Source organism: Bombina bombina, chromosome 6 (genome assembly GCF_027579735.1).
Source record: "Bombina bombina isolate aBomBom1 chromosome 6, aBomBom1.pri, whole genome shotgun sequence".
Classification (NCBI taxonomy): Eukaryota; Metazoa; Chordata; class Amphibia; order Anura; family Bombinatoridae; genus Bombina; species Bombina bombina.
Genome location: NC_069504.1, coordinates 479,365,999 through 479,381,083, shown reverse-complemented (window position 1 = coordinate 479,381,083; position 15,085 = coordinate 479,365,999). Strand labels below are relative to the sequence as shown.

Here is a 15,085-nt window from a genome sequence, read left to right as displayed (position 1 = left end):
TTTTTTATATATGTTTGGTGATAAAACTTATTGGGGCCTAGTTTTTTCCACATGGCTTGCTTGAATTTTGCCTAGAAACAGTTCCTGGAGGCTTTCCACTGTTGTAATATGAGTGGGAAGGGCCAATTTTAGTGCTTTTCTGTGCAGATAAAAATACTGACAGAGACATTCAGCTTCCCTCTGCATGATACAGGACATCTCTGAAGGGCTCAAAAGGCTTCAAAGTCGTGTTTGAGGAGGGTAACAATCACAGTAGACTGGCAGTTGTGACTGTGTTTAAAAAAACGTTTTTGTCATTTATTATTCTGTTTTTGTTATTAAGGGGTTAATCATCCATTTGCAAGTGGGTGCAATGCTCTCCTGACTTGTTACATACACTGTAAAAATTTTGTTAGTGTAACTGCCTTTTTTCACTGTTATTTCAAATTTTGTCAATTTGTTTCTCTTAAAGGCACAGTAATGTTTTTTATATTGCTTGTTAACTTGCTTTAAAGTGTTTTCCAAGCTTGCTAGTCTCATTGCTAGTCTGTACAAACATGTCTGAAACAGAGGATACTTGTTCATTATGTTTAAAAGCCATGGTGGAGCCCCATAGGAGAATGTGTACTAAATGTATTGATTTCACCTTAAACAGTAAAGATCAGTCTTTATCTATAAAAGAATTGTCACCAGAGGGGTCTGTCGAGGGGGAAGTTATGCCGACTAACTCTCCCCACGTGTCTGACCCTTTGCCTCCCGCTCAAGGGACGCACGCTAATATGGCGCCAAGTACATCAGGGACGCCCATAGCGATTACTTTGCAGGACATGGCTGCAATCATGAATAATACCCTGTCAGAGGTATTATCCAGATTGCCTGAATTGAGAGGCAAGCGCGATAGCTCTGGGGTTAGACGAGATACAGAGCGCATAGATGCTGTAAGAGCCATGTCTGATACTGCGTCACAATATGCAGAACCTGAGGACGGAGAGCTTCAGTCTGTGGGTGAAGTCTCTGAATCGGGGAAACCTGATTCAGAGATTTCTAATTTTAAATTTTAAGCTTGAGAACCTCTGTGTATTGCTTGGGGAGGTATTAGCTGCTCTGAATGACTGTGACACAATTGCAGTGCCAGAGAAATTGTGTAGGCTGGATAAATAGTATGCAGTGCCGGTGAGTACTGATGTTTTTCCAATACCTAAATGGCTTACAGAAATTATTAGTAAGGAGTGGGATAGGCCCGCTGTGCCCTTTTCCCCACCTCCTATATTAGAAAAATGTTTCAAATAGACGCCACTACACGGGGCTTATGGCAGACTGTCCCTAAGGTGGAGGGTGCTGTTTCTACTTTAGCAAAGCGTACCACTATCCTGGTTGAGGACAGTTGTGCTTTTTCAGATCCAATGGATAAAAAATTAGAGGGTTACCTTAAGAAAATGTTTATTCAACAAGGTTTTATTTTGCAGCCCCTTGCATGCATTGCGCCTGTCACTGCTGCGGCGGCATTCTGGTTTGAGGCCCTGGAAGAGGCCATCCATACAGCTCCATTGGAGGAAATTATTGACAAGCTTAGAACGCTTAAGCTAGCTAACTCATTTGTTTCTGATGCCATTGTTCATTTGACTAAACTAACGGCTAAGAATTCCGGAGTCGCCATCCAGGCGCGTAGGGCGCTATGGCTTAAATCCTGGTCAGCTGACGTGACTTCAAAGTCTAAATTACTCAACATTCCTTTCAAGGGGCAGACCTTATTCGGGCCTGGTTTGAAAGAAATTATTGCTGACATTACTGGAGGTAAGGGTCATACCCTTCCTCAGGACAGGGCCAAATCAAAGGCCAAACAGTCTAATTTTCGTGCCTTTCGAAATTTCAAGGCAGGAGCAGCATCAACTTCCTTCGCTTCAAAACAAGAGGGAACTGTTGCTCATTCCAGACAGGCCTGGAAACCTAACCAGTCCTGGAACAAGGGCAAGCAGGCCAGAAAACCTGCTGCTGCCCCCAAGACAGCATGAAGGAACGGCCCCCTATCCGGAAACGGATCTAGTGGGGGGCAGACTTTCTCTCTTCGCCCAGGCGTGGGCAAGAGATGTTCAGGATCCCTGGGCGTTGGAGATCATATCTCAGGGATATCTTCTGGACTTCAAAGCTTCTCCTCCACAAGGGAGATTTCATCTTTCAAGGTTATCAGCAAACCAGATAAAGAAAGAGGCATTCCTAAGCTGTGTGCAAGACCTCCTAGTAATGGGAGTGATCCATCCAGTTCCGCAGACGGAACAGGGACAGGGGTTTTATTCAAATCTGTTTGTGGTTCCCAAGAAAGAGGGAACCTTCAGACCAATCCAATAAAGATCTTAAACAAATTCCTCAGAGTTCCATCATTCAAAATGGAAACTATTCGGACCATCCTACCCATGATCCAAGAGGGTCAGTACATGACCACAGTGGACTTAAAGGATGCCTACCTTCACATACCGATTCACAAAGATCATCGGTTCCTAAGGTTTGCCTTTCTAGACAGGCATTACCAATTTGTAGCTCTTCCCTTCGGGTTGGCAACAGCCCCGAGAATCTTTACAAAGGTTCTGGGCTCACTTCTGGCGGTTCTAAGACCGCGAGGCATAGCGGTGGCTCCGTATCTAGACGACATCCTGATACAGGCGTCAAGCTTTCAAATTGCCAAGTCTCATACAGAGATAGTTCTGGCATTTCTGAGGTTGCATGGGTGGAAAGTCAACGTGGAAAAGAGTTCTCTATCCCCACTCACAAGATTCACCTTCCTAGGGACTCTTATAGATTCTGTAGAGATGAAAATTTACCTGACGGAGTCCAGGTTATCAAAACTTCTAAATGCTTGCCGTGTCCTTCATTCCATTCCACGCCCGTCAGTGGCTCAGTGCATGGAAGTAATCTTCTTAATGGTAGCGGCAATGGACATAGTGCCATTTGCGCGCCTGCATCTCAGACCGCTGCAATTATGCATGCTAAGTCAGTGGAATGGGGATTACTCAGATTTGTCCCCTCTACTAAATCTCGATCAAGAGACCAGAGATTCTCTTCTCTGGTGGCTATCTCGGGTCCATCTGTCCAAGGGTATGACCTTTCGCAGGCCAGATTGGACGATTGTAACAGATGCCAGCCTTCTAGGTTGGGGCGCAGTCTGGAACTCCCTGAAGGCTCAGGGATCGTGGACTCAGGAGGAGAAACTCCTCCCAATAAATATTCTGGAGTTAAGAGCAATATTCAATGCTCTTCTAGCTTGGCCTCAGTTAGCAACCCTGAGGTTCATCAGATTTCAGTCGGACAACATCACGACTGTGGCTTACATCAACCATCAAGGGGGAACCAGGAGTTCCCTAGCAATGTCAGAAGTCTCCAAGATAATTCGCTGGGCAGAGTCTCACTCTTGCCATCTGTCAGCGATCCACATCCCAGGCGTAGAGAACTGGGAGGCGGATTTTCTAAGTCGTCAGACTTTTCATCCGGGAAGTGGGAACTCCATCCGGAGGTGTTTGCTCAACTGATCCATCGTTGGGGCAAACCAGAACTGGATCTCATGGCTTCTCGCCAGAATGCCAAGCTTCCTTGTTACGGATCCAGGTCCAGGGACCCAGGAGCGACGCTGATAGATGCTCTAGCAGCTCCTTTGTTCTTCAACCTGGCTTATGTGTTTCCACAGTTTCCTCTTCTCCCTCGACTGATTGCCAAAATCAAGCAGGAGAGAGCATCAGTGATTCTGATAGCGCCTGTGTGGCCACACAGGACCTGGTATGCAGACCTAGTGGACATGTCATCCTTTCCACCATGGACTCTGCCTCTGAGGCAGGACCTTCTAATACAAGGTCCTTTCAATCATCCAAATCTAATTCTGAGACTGACTGTATGGAGATTGAACGCTTGATTCTATCAAGGCGTGGCTTCTCCGAGTCAGTCATTGATACCTTAATACAGGCACGAAAGCCTGTCACCAGGAAAATCTACCATAAGATATGGCGTAAATATCTTTATTGGTGTGAATCCAAGAATTACTCATGGAGTAGGGTTAGGATTCCTAGGGTATTGTCCTTTCTCCAAGAGGGTTTGGACAAAGGATTATCAGCTAGTTCTTTAAAAGGACAGATTTCTGCTCTGTCTATTCTTTTGCACAAGCGTCTGGCAGAGGTTCCAGACGTCCAGGCATTTTGTCAGGCTTTGGTTAGAATTAAGCCTGTGTTTAAAACTGTTGCTCCCCCTTGGAGCTTAAACTTGGTTCTTAAAGTTCTTCAAGGAGTTCCGTTTGAACCCCTTCATTCCATTGATATTAAACTTTTATCTTGGAAAGTTCTGTTTTTAATGGCTATTTCCTCGGCTCGAAGAGTCTCTGAGCTATCTGCCTTACAATGTTATTCTCCTTATCTGATTTTTCATGCAGATAAGGTAGTTCTGCGTACCAAACCTGGGTTTTTACCTAAGGTGGTTTCTAACAAGAATATCAATCAAGAGATTGTTGTTCCATCATTGTGTCCTAATCCTTCTTCAAAGAAGGAACGTCTCTTACATAATCTGGACGTAGTCCGTGCCTTGAAGTTTTACTTACAAGCTACTAAAGATTTTCGCCAAACATCTTCCCTGTTTGTCGTTTACTCTGGACAGAGGAGAGGTCAAAAAGCTTCGGCAACCTCTCTTTCCTTTTGGCTTCGGAGCATAATTCGCTTAGCCTATGAGACTGCTGGACAGCAGCCCCCTGAAAGGATTACAGCTCATTCTACTAGAGCTGTGGCTTCCACCTGGGCCTTTAAAAATGAGGCCTCTGTTGAACAGATTTGCAAGGCTGCGACTTGGTCTTCGCTTCACACATTTTCAAAATTTTACAAATTTGATACTTTTGCTTCTTCGGAGGCTGTTTTTGGGAGACAGGTTCTTCAGGCAGTGGTTCCTTCCGTTTAATCCTGCCTTGTCCCTCCCATCATCTGTGTACTTTAGCTTTGGTATTGGTATCCCATAAGTAATGGATGATCCGTGGACTGGATACACTTAACAAGAGAAAACATAATTTATGCTTACCTGATAAATTTATTTCTCTTGTAGTGTATCCAGTCCACGGCCCGCCCTGTCCTTTTAAGGCAGGTCTAAATTTTAATTAAACTACAGTCACCACTGCACCCTATGGTTTCTCCTTTCTCGTCTTGTTTCGGTCGAATGACTGGATATGGCAGTGAGGGGAGGAGCTATATAGCAGCTCTGCTTGGGTGATCCTCTTGCAACTTCCTGTTGGGAAGGAGAATATCCCATAAGTAATGGATGATCCGTGGACTGGATACACTACAAGAGAAATAAATTTATCAGGTAAGCATAAATTATGTTTTTTTTCTCCGCAGTTGATTTCCAATACAATTTTCAGCTGCAGTAATTTATTCTAAAACTTTAAAAATTGCTTTAGTCTCCAGTTAATCAATGTAGCATTGCAGTTGAGCTGGCGCTTTAGTGTAGCTGCCTAATTTAAAATTTTATTTCAAAATGACATGCAGAAAAAAAATGTTACTAAACAAAATCTTAATCGAGAAAGTGAAAAAGGTTCTGCCTCTGGGGTGCTGATTAGATTGTGAATAAGAAACACTGGGATTTCACATTTTTTCTTAAAGGGGCATCGTCCCTAGAGAGCTAGCTGAGTTAAAGGGATACTAAACCCAATTTTTTTTCTTTAATAATTTTGATAGAGTATGCAACTTTCTAATTTACTCCTACAATCAAATTTTCCAGCCCATTTTTAGTTTAGCACCTTGGATAGTGCTTGCTTATTGGTGGCTACATTTAGCAAACCAATAAGCAAGCATAACCCAGGTTCTCAACCAAAAATGGGCCGGCGCTTAAGCTTTACATTCCTGCTTTTTAAATAAAGATAACAATTGTCTTTGTTCTCTTGATAATAGGATAATTCCATGCTCTATCTGAATCATTAAAGAGAAAAATTTGGGTTTAGTGTCCCTTTAAGTGTATTCCTAGTCTGCTGCCTCTCTCATTTGTTTACCTGTCTCTGGTTGTGTGAATGCATTATTAACTATTTAAGGTATTACAAATATTTTATACGTGACCTGTATTAACCTTTGCAATAAATAAACCACACATGGCTCACAAACTGTGCTTCTAGTTCTTAGTATATGTGTTTGATAGATGATATAAACAAAAAATGATGGCTATAGGGTAGTGCTTGACAAATGTGTTAAAAATTTGGAGCCAGTAAGAATATTTAGGAGCCAGGCATATGTTTAGAAGCCAGACAGTTGGATTTGTATATAGACATATGGAGAATAACCCAAAAAGTTATGAGCCAGGGGTAAAATTCTAGGAGCCAGTGGCTCCTAGGCTCTTGGGTTTGTCGAGCTCTGCTATAAGGTCTTGGTGATGGTTATCAAAGACACTGGCAGCTGTTAGAAATGGTACAGATCTGCCAAACATGTTTAAAAGCAGATATGTTTACTGAGTCTGTTATTTATTTGAACAGCTTTTTTCTTCTTCTCTTTTTCCAGGCATTTTTCACATTGGGAAGAGACATCATGACAAAACTTAACAGAAAAATGGTTTGTATTAAACAACTAACTATGAATTATGGGATATATGGAGTGTTTCATAAAGTGAGAGCCAAGCTGTGTGAATGTAAAATGTCTGATAAAAATAGTTAATTACTTAATTATGCACAAGAATAGTTCTACACATTATTTAACAAACTCTACAACAATAATCTGAATTCTTGTTTGTTAATCAGTGAATTTTTAAAATATATGCAGTGTGAACAGTTGAAAAAAAATCATCTGTAAATGAGTTAAATACACAAAAACTATTGTTTAAAAGGAATATTTTATTGAAGTATTTTTATGTTGCAAAAAGCTATGATCAAAATAATCCTATAATGCATCCGAGAACAACTATCTGACACTAGAGTCTGGACAAACTGAAACTAACCAGTTTCAGCAGCACATTCACATACAACAGAGCTAGTCACAGCTATACGTTTGATCTGCAGTTTCTGTGTAAACAGAATTATCTCTATACTAGGACCCCAGTCTGCCTGTAAAACAGAAACACACAAGGGTAACTATGTATGGTATGCGTGCTATAAATTGTTTCCCTTTTAGGGAGCACTGGAATTTAATTAAATGAACATGAAACATATTATTTGGGCATCTATAAACGGCATAGTTTCCAGTAACCAATGTGAAAAAGTCTGGGTTATGTGATGGTTAATGGACAGTACAGCAACTGTAGGAACACTTTTCTTACTAGTTTCAGGAAGACAATGTATTACACACTCGCAAATTGATTGGTGGACTATAAATAGCTGCACATAAACAAGCCAACTGCCCCCTCTCTTTTAAATGGACCAATAAATACAGTAGATTTGCAAATTCAACAAATGCATAAGTAAGACAATGCAATAGCACTTAGTCAGAACTTCAAATGAATAGTAGATTTTTTTTTTTTTTCTGACAAATTTCAAAGTCATGTCTATTTTCACTCCTGTATCATGTGACGGCTATCAGCCAATCACACATGCATATAACTATACTCGTGTATGTGTATTCTTGCACATGCTCATTAGGAGCTGGTGACTCAAAAAGTGTGAATATATAAAATGACTGCACATTTTGTTAGTGGAAATACATTGGAAAGTTGTTTAAAATTGCATACTCTATCTGAATCACGAAAGTTTAATTTTGACTTGAGTGTCCCTTTTAATAAATCTTGACAATTTTATAGGACACTTATGTACAGATGTGGCTGAACGTATTGGTATCCTTGCATTTTAATTAAATAATGCACTTTTCAACACTGAAAAGTGTTGAAATTAAAATGTATTGTCATGCATATACTGTGCAATTGTGCATAATGCATGGAGCAAATTCTGCTTATTTTATAAAGACATTTTAAAATGACCTGGACATTACTATTTATACACTTTAGAAGTTGAAGATTTGTTTTGTAGTGATACTTCAAGCAGACTTTTATTTAGTACCACAGGTGTCTATTCTCCTTTTTAAACTGGCTGAATGAGTGATTATATGATTAAAGTACTCACTCAGATGTTGCGTGTCACTGTGTGTATCACACTGAACATGGAAAAGAGAAGGAAAACCAGAGAGTTGTCTGAGGAGGTTAAAAAGAAGGCAATAGTCAAGCATGGTCAACGTAAAGGCTGCATGATCAATATTATTAAGTTTAAAGGAAATTGACCCAAGAATGATTAGAAAGATTGTTGGAATGGTGGAGAAGGAACCAAGGGCAACTTAAAAACAGATCCAAGCTGACATTGAAGCTCAAGGTGCAACAATTTAAAGTCATACCATTCGTCCCTGTCTGAATGAAAATGGGCTCCAAACCTGCTCCAAACCTAGGAAGACCCCACTTCTAAGAGAGAAACACAAAAAAGCCCAACTGGAGATTGCCAAAATGCATGTTGACAAGCTACAGTCCTTCTGGGAGAATGTCCTTTGGACAGACTAAAAATAATTAGAGCTTTTTGGCAAATCACAACTCCATGTCGTGATATGCCACGTTTCATCCCTACCATGAAACAGAGAGGAGGCTTAGTGATGTTGTTGGGTTGCCTTGCTGGCAATAGGTGCCTAGAATCTGTGCAGGGCATGATGAAATCGGAAGACTATTAAGGCATTCTGGTGCTTAACCTATTGCCCAGTGTCAGAAAGCTGTGTCTGTCGCAGATCATGGGTTCTTCAGCAGGATAATGACCCGAAACATACCTCCAAAAAGCAATGGATGAGAAGAAAACGTGACCATTCCAAAGTGGCCTTTTATGATTCCAGATCTGAATCCCATGGAACATCTGTTGAAAGAGCTGAAACTCGCAGTTGAGAAAAGGACCCATCAAACCTGAGAGAAGAGTGGGCCAGTTTCCCAGTCAAAAAGTGTAGAATTTTTATTCAGAGCTACAGAAAGTGCTTGATTGCAGTTATTGTCTACAAAGGCTGTGCTGCAAAATATTCGGTTGTGTTAACAATTTTTTTGTCCGTGCCATTGTCATTTGTTTTAAAGTAATATAAATCCTAAATCAAAAGTATTTATTTTTTTATTGCATTTGACTTTTTTGTCAGTTTTTACTTTGAACATTGTGCTTAGAAAGGTACCAATTCTTTCGACCACATCTGTATAAAATACATTTTTAGATTTTTCTTGTGTTTATTCAGGCACACAAGATTTTATCAATATTATTCTGGAGTTATATATTAAACTTTTTTTTTCTGCATATGCAGTAAAGATTTTTTTTGGGATGAATAATCTCTGTTTAGAAATACAACAGAATATAAGATCATCAGTTTTGGTTTATTATTTGTTTGTAGAGCGCAAACAGATTCCGCAGCGCTATATATTTATCTGTCTGCCCTAATTATGGTTACAGGAACATGGCCAGGTCTTGCCAGACTAATATTATATTTTTGCCCTTTATCCACATCTTAAATCAGCTACAAACCCTAAAATATATGTAATCCAATTTTTATTTTTTATCTCATTTTAAAATTTAAATATAAGAGCATCTTAATTTAAGCATAAATTATATGCAGAAATAAGTAAATAGTAAAATGGCAGCATATGTAGATATTATTATGCTTCAAAAAACCTCCACGGCTGCATAAGTGACTGACTGGGGGGGGGGGGGGCGGGGGCGGCTGCTTATTCGACAAGAGAGAGAGGAGAATAATATTGCTATTGTGGTATTCTTAGTTTTACATGGTACTGTAAAGATAACCTCAGTTTGGAACAACTGTAAGATTGTAGTAAATAACATTTGAGTATTTCTCATATTTACTTTTGCTTATCCTTCTCTTTCTCTACCCTTTTATCCTTTTTAAATATTACAGAATGAAAGCAACTCTCCTGGAGGAGGGGGCCCTGTAAAAATCACAGAGAAGTCTTCAAAGAAAAGCAGTTTCTTTCGCTGCGTATTACTTTGATGAACAAATGAGAGCGGGAGAGTGTGTAAGACTGACTGTGGCACACCTGATCTAAGGCTTCTTGACAGATGCAGGTGTTGCAAAGGCCGCTAAAGGGAAAAAAAAACATGCTGTTTGCTGAAAGCGCCAGATATGAGACGGTTGCCGTTATAAATTTCTAGAGAGGAAATTTATTCTAAGAAGTTGGGATCTTTTTCAGTTTGCACAAGAAAAATAAGCAAAGGAGTATAAATTATTTTAATTTTCCTTTTTTTTTTTTTTTTTTTTTTTTTTTCTTTCTTTGAAATGAGCTCCACTTTTCCCTTCAGATTTCAGTTCCTGTAGCTACATAACTGGATTTTAAATTTACATTTTTAAGATTCAAAAGGTTTTTTTTTTTAACTGCTTTTTTTTTTATTTGCACAGTTTTAAAAGAAGCAATATGGACTTATTTGCTTATGGAATTGCTCTTTTAATGTCTTAAATGTTACCCAATAACAAAGGTATTATACTATTCATTGCTAATAACAGGAAAGAAGTGATGTACTTACAGGAAGCTGTGGGTGAAGTAACTTGCAATGCATCTTATTATATCAAGTTTAGAGACCGTCCCACTGAGAATATTTATTAATGCATTTTCATGTTTACACTATTTCTCGGTTAATCTGGCACAAGATGTAAAACGAAACAAAAAAGTTTTAGGGGAAAAAAAAACCAAAACACATCTATTATATTCACAATTATAGTTTCTGAATATATGTTAAAGGGACAGTAGACAACAGTGAAACAACAATCATTTGCAATATACGTTATTTTTTTGGTCCCCTTTTCATGTAATTTAGTTCTGAGAATTGAGGACTTTCTAATTCTCAGAACTTGAAAGCACAAAGCAGACTTCTTAAGGCTAACCCTTCTACATATATTTCCATAATTGGCTTATATAGATCAGAACTACACTAAATATTAACAATATGACTGTGGAAAGCTTTGTCTGCAGACTCAAGCCTGGATTGGGTGGAGTTTGGCTATTGAAAAAAAAATTCAGCAAATTAGATGCTTGTTTTTAGAAATGTTTAGACTTCACTTGTGTTATTCTAATGCAAGACACCATAATGTCTTTTAATTACAATGTGTTTACTGTCCCTTTCAACTTCTAAAAGGAGCTGAAGCCTCTACAGAGTGAAGCTGCTAGGTATTTTTCTTTATATTTGCACCTTACTTCCATCTGAAAAATACAATTTTGTGAAGAAACCCCTGTCTTTATTCTTTCTGAACTTTTTTTTTGTTTTGTTAATGATTCTGAAACACTTAGTTTTATTTATAGAGCTCTTCTGTGCTTTTTTATTTTCTACTTAAACTATAACTAATAGGAATTCAGCCTTTAAACAAAAATATGCAAAGTGTGTATGTGCTGGCCTCGTTGAAGCAAGTGAACCACATCTAATATGTAGGCAAAAGTCTGGCTTCACAGTTCACATTGAGAACTGCTGGATATAGAACAGATACTGATCAAAAAAATGCTATTTTATTTTAAGCCCTAATTTAATGTATATTAGGGAGAGAAAAAATGTTGCTCATTCAGGCACAGTACAGGAGATTGGCTATGTGTTTGTTTTAAACTTTCACAGTATGTGGTTCCTCTATCAATTGCATATTCTACCTGAATATTTATAATTTCCCTTTTCTTTTACAAGATATGACGAGTCTACAGATTTCATCCTTACTTATGGGATATCGCCTCCTGGTCAGCAGGAGGAGGCAAAGAGCACCACAGCAGAACTGTGTATATATAGCTCCTCCCACCCCAGTCATTCTCTGCCTGAGTTAGTGATAGGAAGAGGTAAAGTGAAGTGTTAGTTTAGATTCTTCAATCAAAAGTTTATTATTTTTAAATGGTACCAGTGTGTGCTATTTTTCTCAGGGCTAGAGCTTCTGGCTTTTCATGGACTGGGGAGATTTTCATTCTTTCTACGCTCCCATATTGATTGCTGCCCTGCTGATGGTCTTAGCAGATATTGTCTAAGACCCTTTTTTTTCCCCCACAAATGTGCTGGAGGTGAGGAAAAGTAACATTTTCATTGTGTGGGACAGCTTCATACTGCGTTCAGCATTGAGGTATTTACAGTCATTTATTTCTGGGGAGACTGAAGTATCTCAGAACAGACTGGCACTTATTCCCTGTACAGGGAAGGGTAATCATTTTGCACAGGGTCAAATTGTGTGCATAGGTATCCCCTTTTTATTTGGAAATTCAGCATAATCAGTGACCTAATAAAGGGTTAACCGGTGGCTATGTTTTATTCTGGGCTTAACACTGGGAGATTGTGGCATGAGCATGATGGTTTGAGGTACTCTTTATAAGATACCAACATTTTTATTTCCCATGCGGTTCTTACTGTAGCCTGGGACTTTAGTTGCGCCCACGATGGGCGGGGCATAGAGTTTAGCACACTAAGACGCGCATTTACTATACGGATCCTGTCTTTGAGCAGCATGTCTCTAGGCTCCGGTGTGGCCTAAGTCGCTTGTGTTTGCAATTATCACAAGTGGCCTTAGGAGCGCAGTTCACGGAGGTCTATTCAGTGTTCGTTGGGACAGGTAGGCGCCACAGCAGAGCTGTGGCGAGGTGCAAGGGTTTAATTTAGTCCTAAGTTGTTATGCATATTTAATCTGTACACTTACAGTAAAATCTTTTAAAGGTGTTAGGGTGCTTCCCTGTAACTGCAGGTTTATTGCGAAGCAGTAAAAGCATATACGGCTCTAATTTTTAAAGAGACAGTACACCAGTTTTTTCAGCAAATTTTCTAAAAGTGTTTGCTTTTTATTTGTAATTTCAGTAAAAGCGACCAATATTGCTATTGCGTTTTTTTTTTTTTTTGTGTCATGGCTGACCTTCAGGAAAGTACATGTTCTATGTGTTTAGATGCCTATGTGGAACCCCCTATTCCTTTATGTCCCTCATGTACTGAGAGGGCTTTTACAGTTTAAAGAACAAATTTTCTTTAATGCAAGTGTATCTAAGGATGTTTCTCAGCCTGATGAGACTTGGGGTATGCCGCAACTTTCTCCCCAAGCATCACAACCTTTAACGCCCTCTCAAGCGATGCCGTGTTCTTCAACTGCGTCCACTTCTTTCACTCTGCAGGATATGGCTGCAGTTATTTCATCCACTCTTACAGAGGTTTTATCTAAGTTTCCAGTTTTACAAGGCAAACTCAGTAGGACAGAGGCCCATGTAGTCCCTGCGACTTCTGATGCTTTGATGGCTATCTCCGATGTACCCTCCCAGGGCTTTGAATTGGGGGGTAGGGAGGCCCTGTATGAGGGGGAACTTTCTGACTCAGGAAGTGCATTGCCCCCGACAGATTCGGACGTCATGTCCTTCAGATTTAAGCTTGAACACCTCCGTCTTTTGCTGCGAGAGGTTTTGGTGACTCTGGACGACTGTGACTCTATTGTGGTCCCACCAGAGGAATTGAGTAAGATGGACAAATATTTAGAGGTCCCTTCTTATTCCGATGTTTTTCCGGTTCCTAAGAGAATTTCGGAAATTATTTTTAGGGAATGGGAAAGACCGGGTATCCCGTTCTCCCCTTCCCCTATTTTTAAGAAAATGTACCCTATAGCTGACACCGTTCGGGACTCATGGCAGACGGTCCCTAAGGTGGAGGTTGCTATCTCTACCCTGGCAAAGCATATGACTATTCCTATCGAGGACAGTTGTGCTTTCAAAGACCCCATGGATAAGAAATTGGAGGGTCTTCTCAAAAAACTCTATTCATCAAGGGTTTTTATTGCAACAGTCACGACTGCGGCTGCTTTTTGGTTTGACGCTCTAGAAGAGTCTCTTAGAACTGAGACCTCTTTAGAGGAAATACAGGACAAAATTAAGGCCTTTAAGCTGGCTAATTCTTTTATTATGGATGCTTCCTTTCAGATCACCAAATTAGCGGCTAAGAGTTCGGGATTCTCCATTTTAGCACAAAGAGCTTTATGGTTAAAATCTTGGTCTACGGATGTGTCCTCTAAATCCAAGCTTTTGGCTATTCCTTTCAAGGGATAGACTCTATTCGGGCCTGACTTGAAAGAAATAATTTCTGATATTCCGGGAGGTAAGGGTCATCTCCTCCCTCAATAGAAAACATCTAAGCAAAGGGGACGACAGAGTAATTTTCGTTCCTTTCGTAATTTTAAAGGAGTCCCCCCTTCCTCTTCTGCTAAACAGGAAGGGATTTATTCAGAAGCCAAGCCCACCTGGAGGCCCAACCAGGCTTGGAACAAGGGCAAACAACCCAAGAAGCCCGCTGCTGCTCACAAGACAGCATGAAGGGGTGGCCCCCGACCCGGGCCCGGATCTAGTAGGGGGCAGACTTTCTCTCTTTGTCCAGGCTTGGATAAGAGACGTTCAGGATCCCTGGACACTAGAAATAGTGTCTCAAGGGTATTAGTTGGAGTTCAAAACTTCCTCCCCAAGGGGAAGGTTTTTTCTTTCACGATTGTCTGTAGACCAGATAAAAAAGAGAAGCGTTCTTACATTGTGTTAAAAGACCTCTCCACTATGGGAGTAATTTGTCCCGTTCCAATATAGGGGCAGGGGTTTTACTCTAATCTTTTTGTGGTTCCCAAAAATAGAGGGGACGTTCCGACCCATTTTAGATCTCAAGAGTCTAAACAAGTTTCTCAGAGTCCCTTCCTTCAAGATGGAGACTATTCGGACAATTCTTCCATTGATCCAGGAGGGTCAATATATGACTACCGTGGACTTAAAGGATGCATATCTTCATATTCCTATCCACAGAGATCATCACAAGTTCCTGAGGTTTGCCTTTCTGGACAAATATTTTCAGTTTGTGGCCCTTCCTTTCGGACTGGCCACGGCACCCAGAATCTTCACAAAGGTTCTAGGGTCTCTGCTGGCAGTTCTCACGCAGCGGGGCATTGCAGTGGCGCCTTATCTGGACGATATTCTGAGCTTATCAGCTGACAAGGTCTCATACCGACATTGTTCTCTCCTTTCTAAGGACTCACGGGTGGAAGGTGAATCTAGAAAAGAGTTCTCTAATCCCACAGACAAGGGTTTCTTTCCTGGGAACTCTAATAGACTCTCTCTATCCATGAAAATCTTTTTGACGGAAGTCAGAAAGTTAAAAATTCTGAATACATGCAGATCCCTTCAGTCCAATCCT

At 40.2% G+C, this 15,085-nt stretch overlaps 1 protein-coding gene across 1 annotated transcript in view; it reads left to right on the top strand.

Moving 5' to 3' along the window:
- The window catches only part of RAB8B (RAB8B, member RAS oncogene family), a 60,384-nt gene extending 49,234 nt beyond the window's left edge, over positions 1 to 11,150 (top strand). The window contains exons 7-8 of the mRNA XM_053717295.1: positions 6,483 to 6,533; positions 9,828 to 11,150. Of these exons, the coding sequence (XP_053573270.1) occupies positions 6,483 to 6,533; positions 9,828 to 9,920 (144 nt within the window). The 3' untranslated portion in view covers positions 9,921 to 11,150. The remainder of the gene's footprint in view (positions 1 to 6,482; positions 6,534 to 9,827) is intronic.
- Positions 11,151 to 15,085: the final 3,935 nt, after the last annotated feature.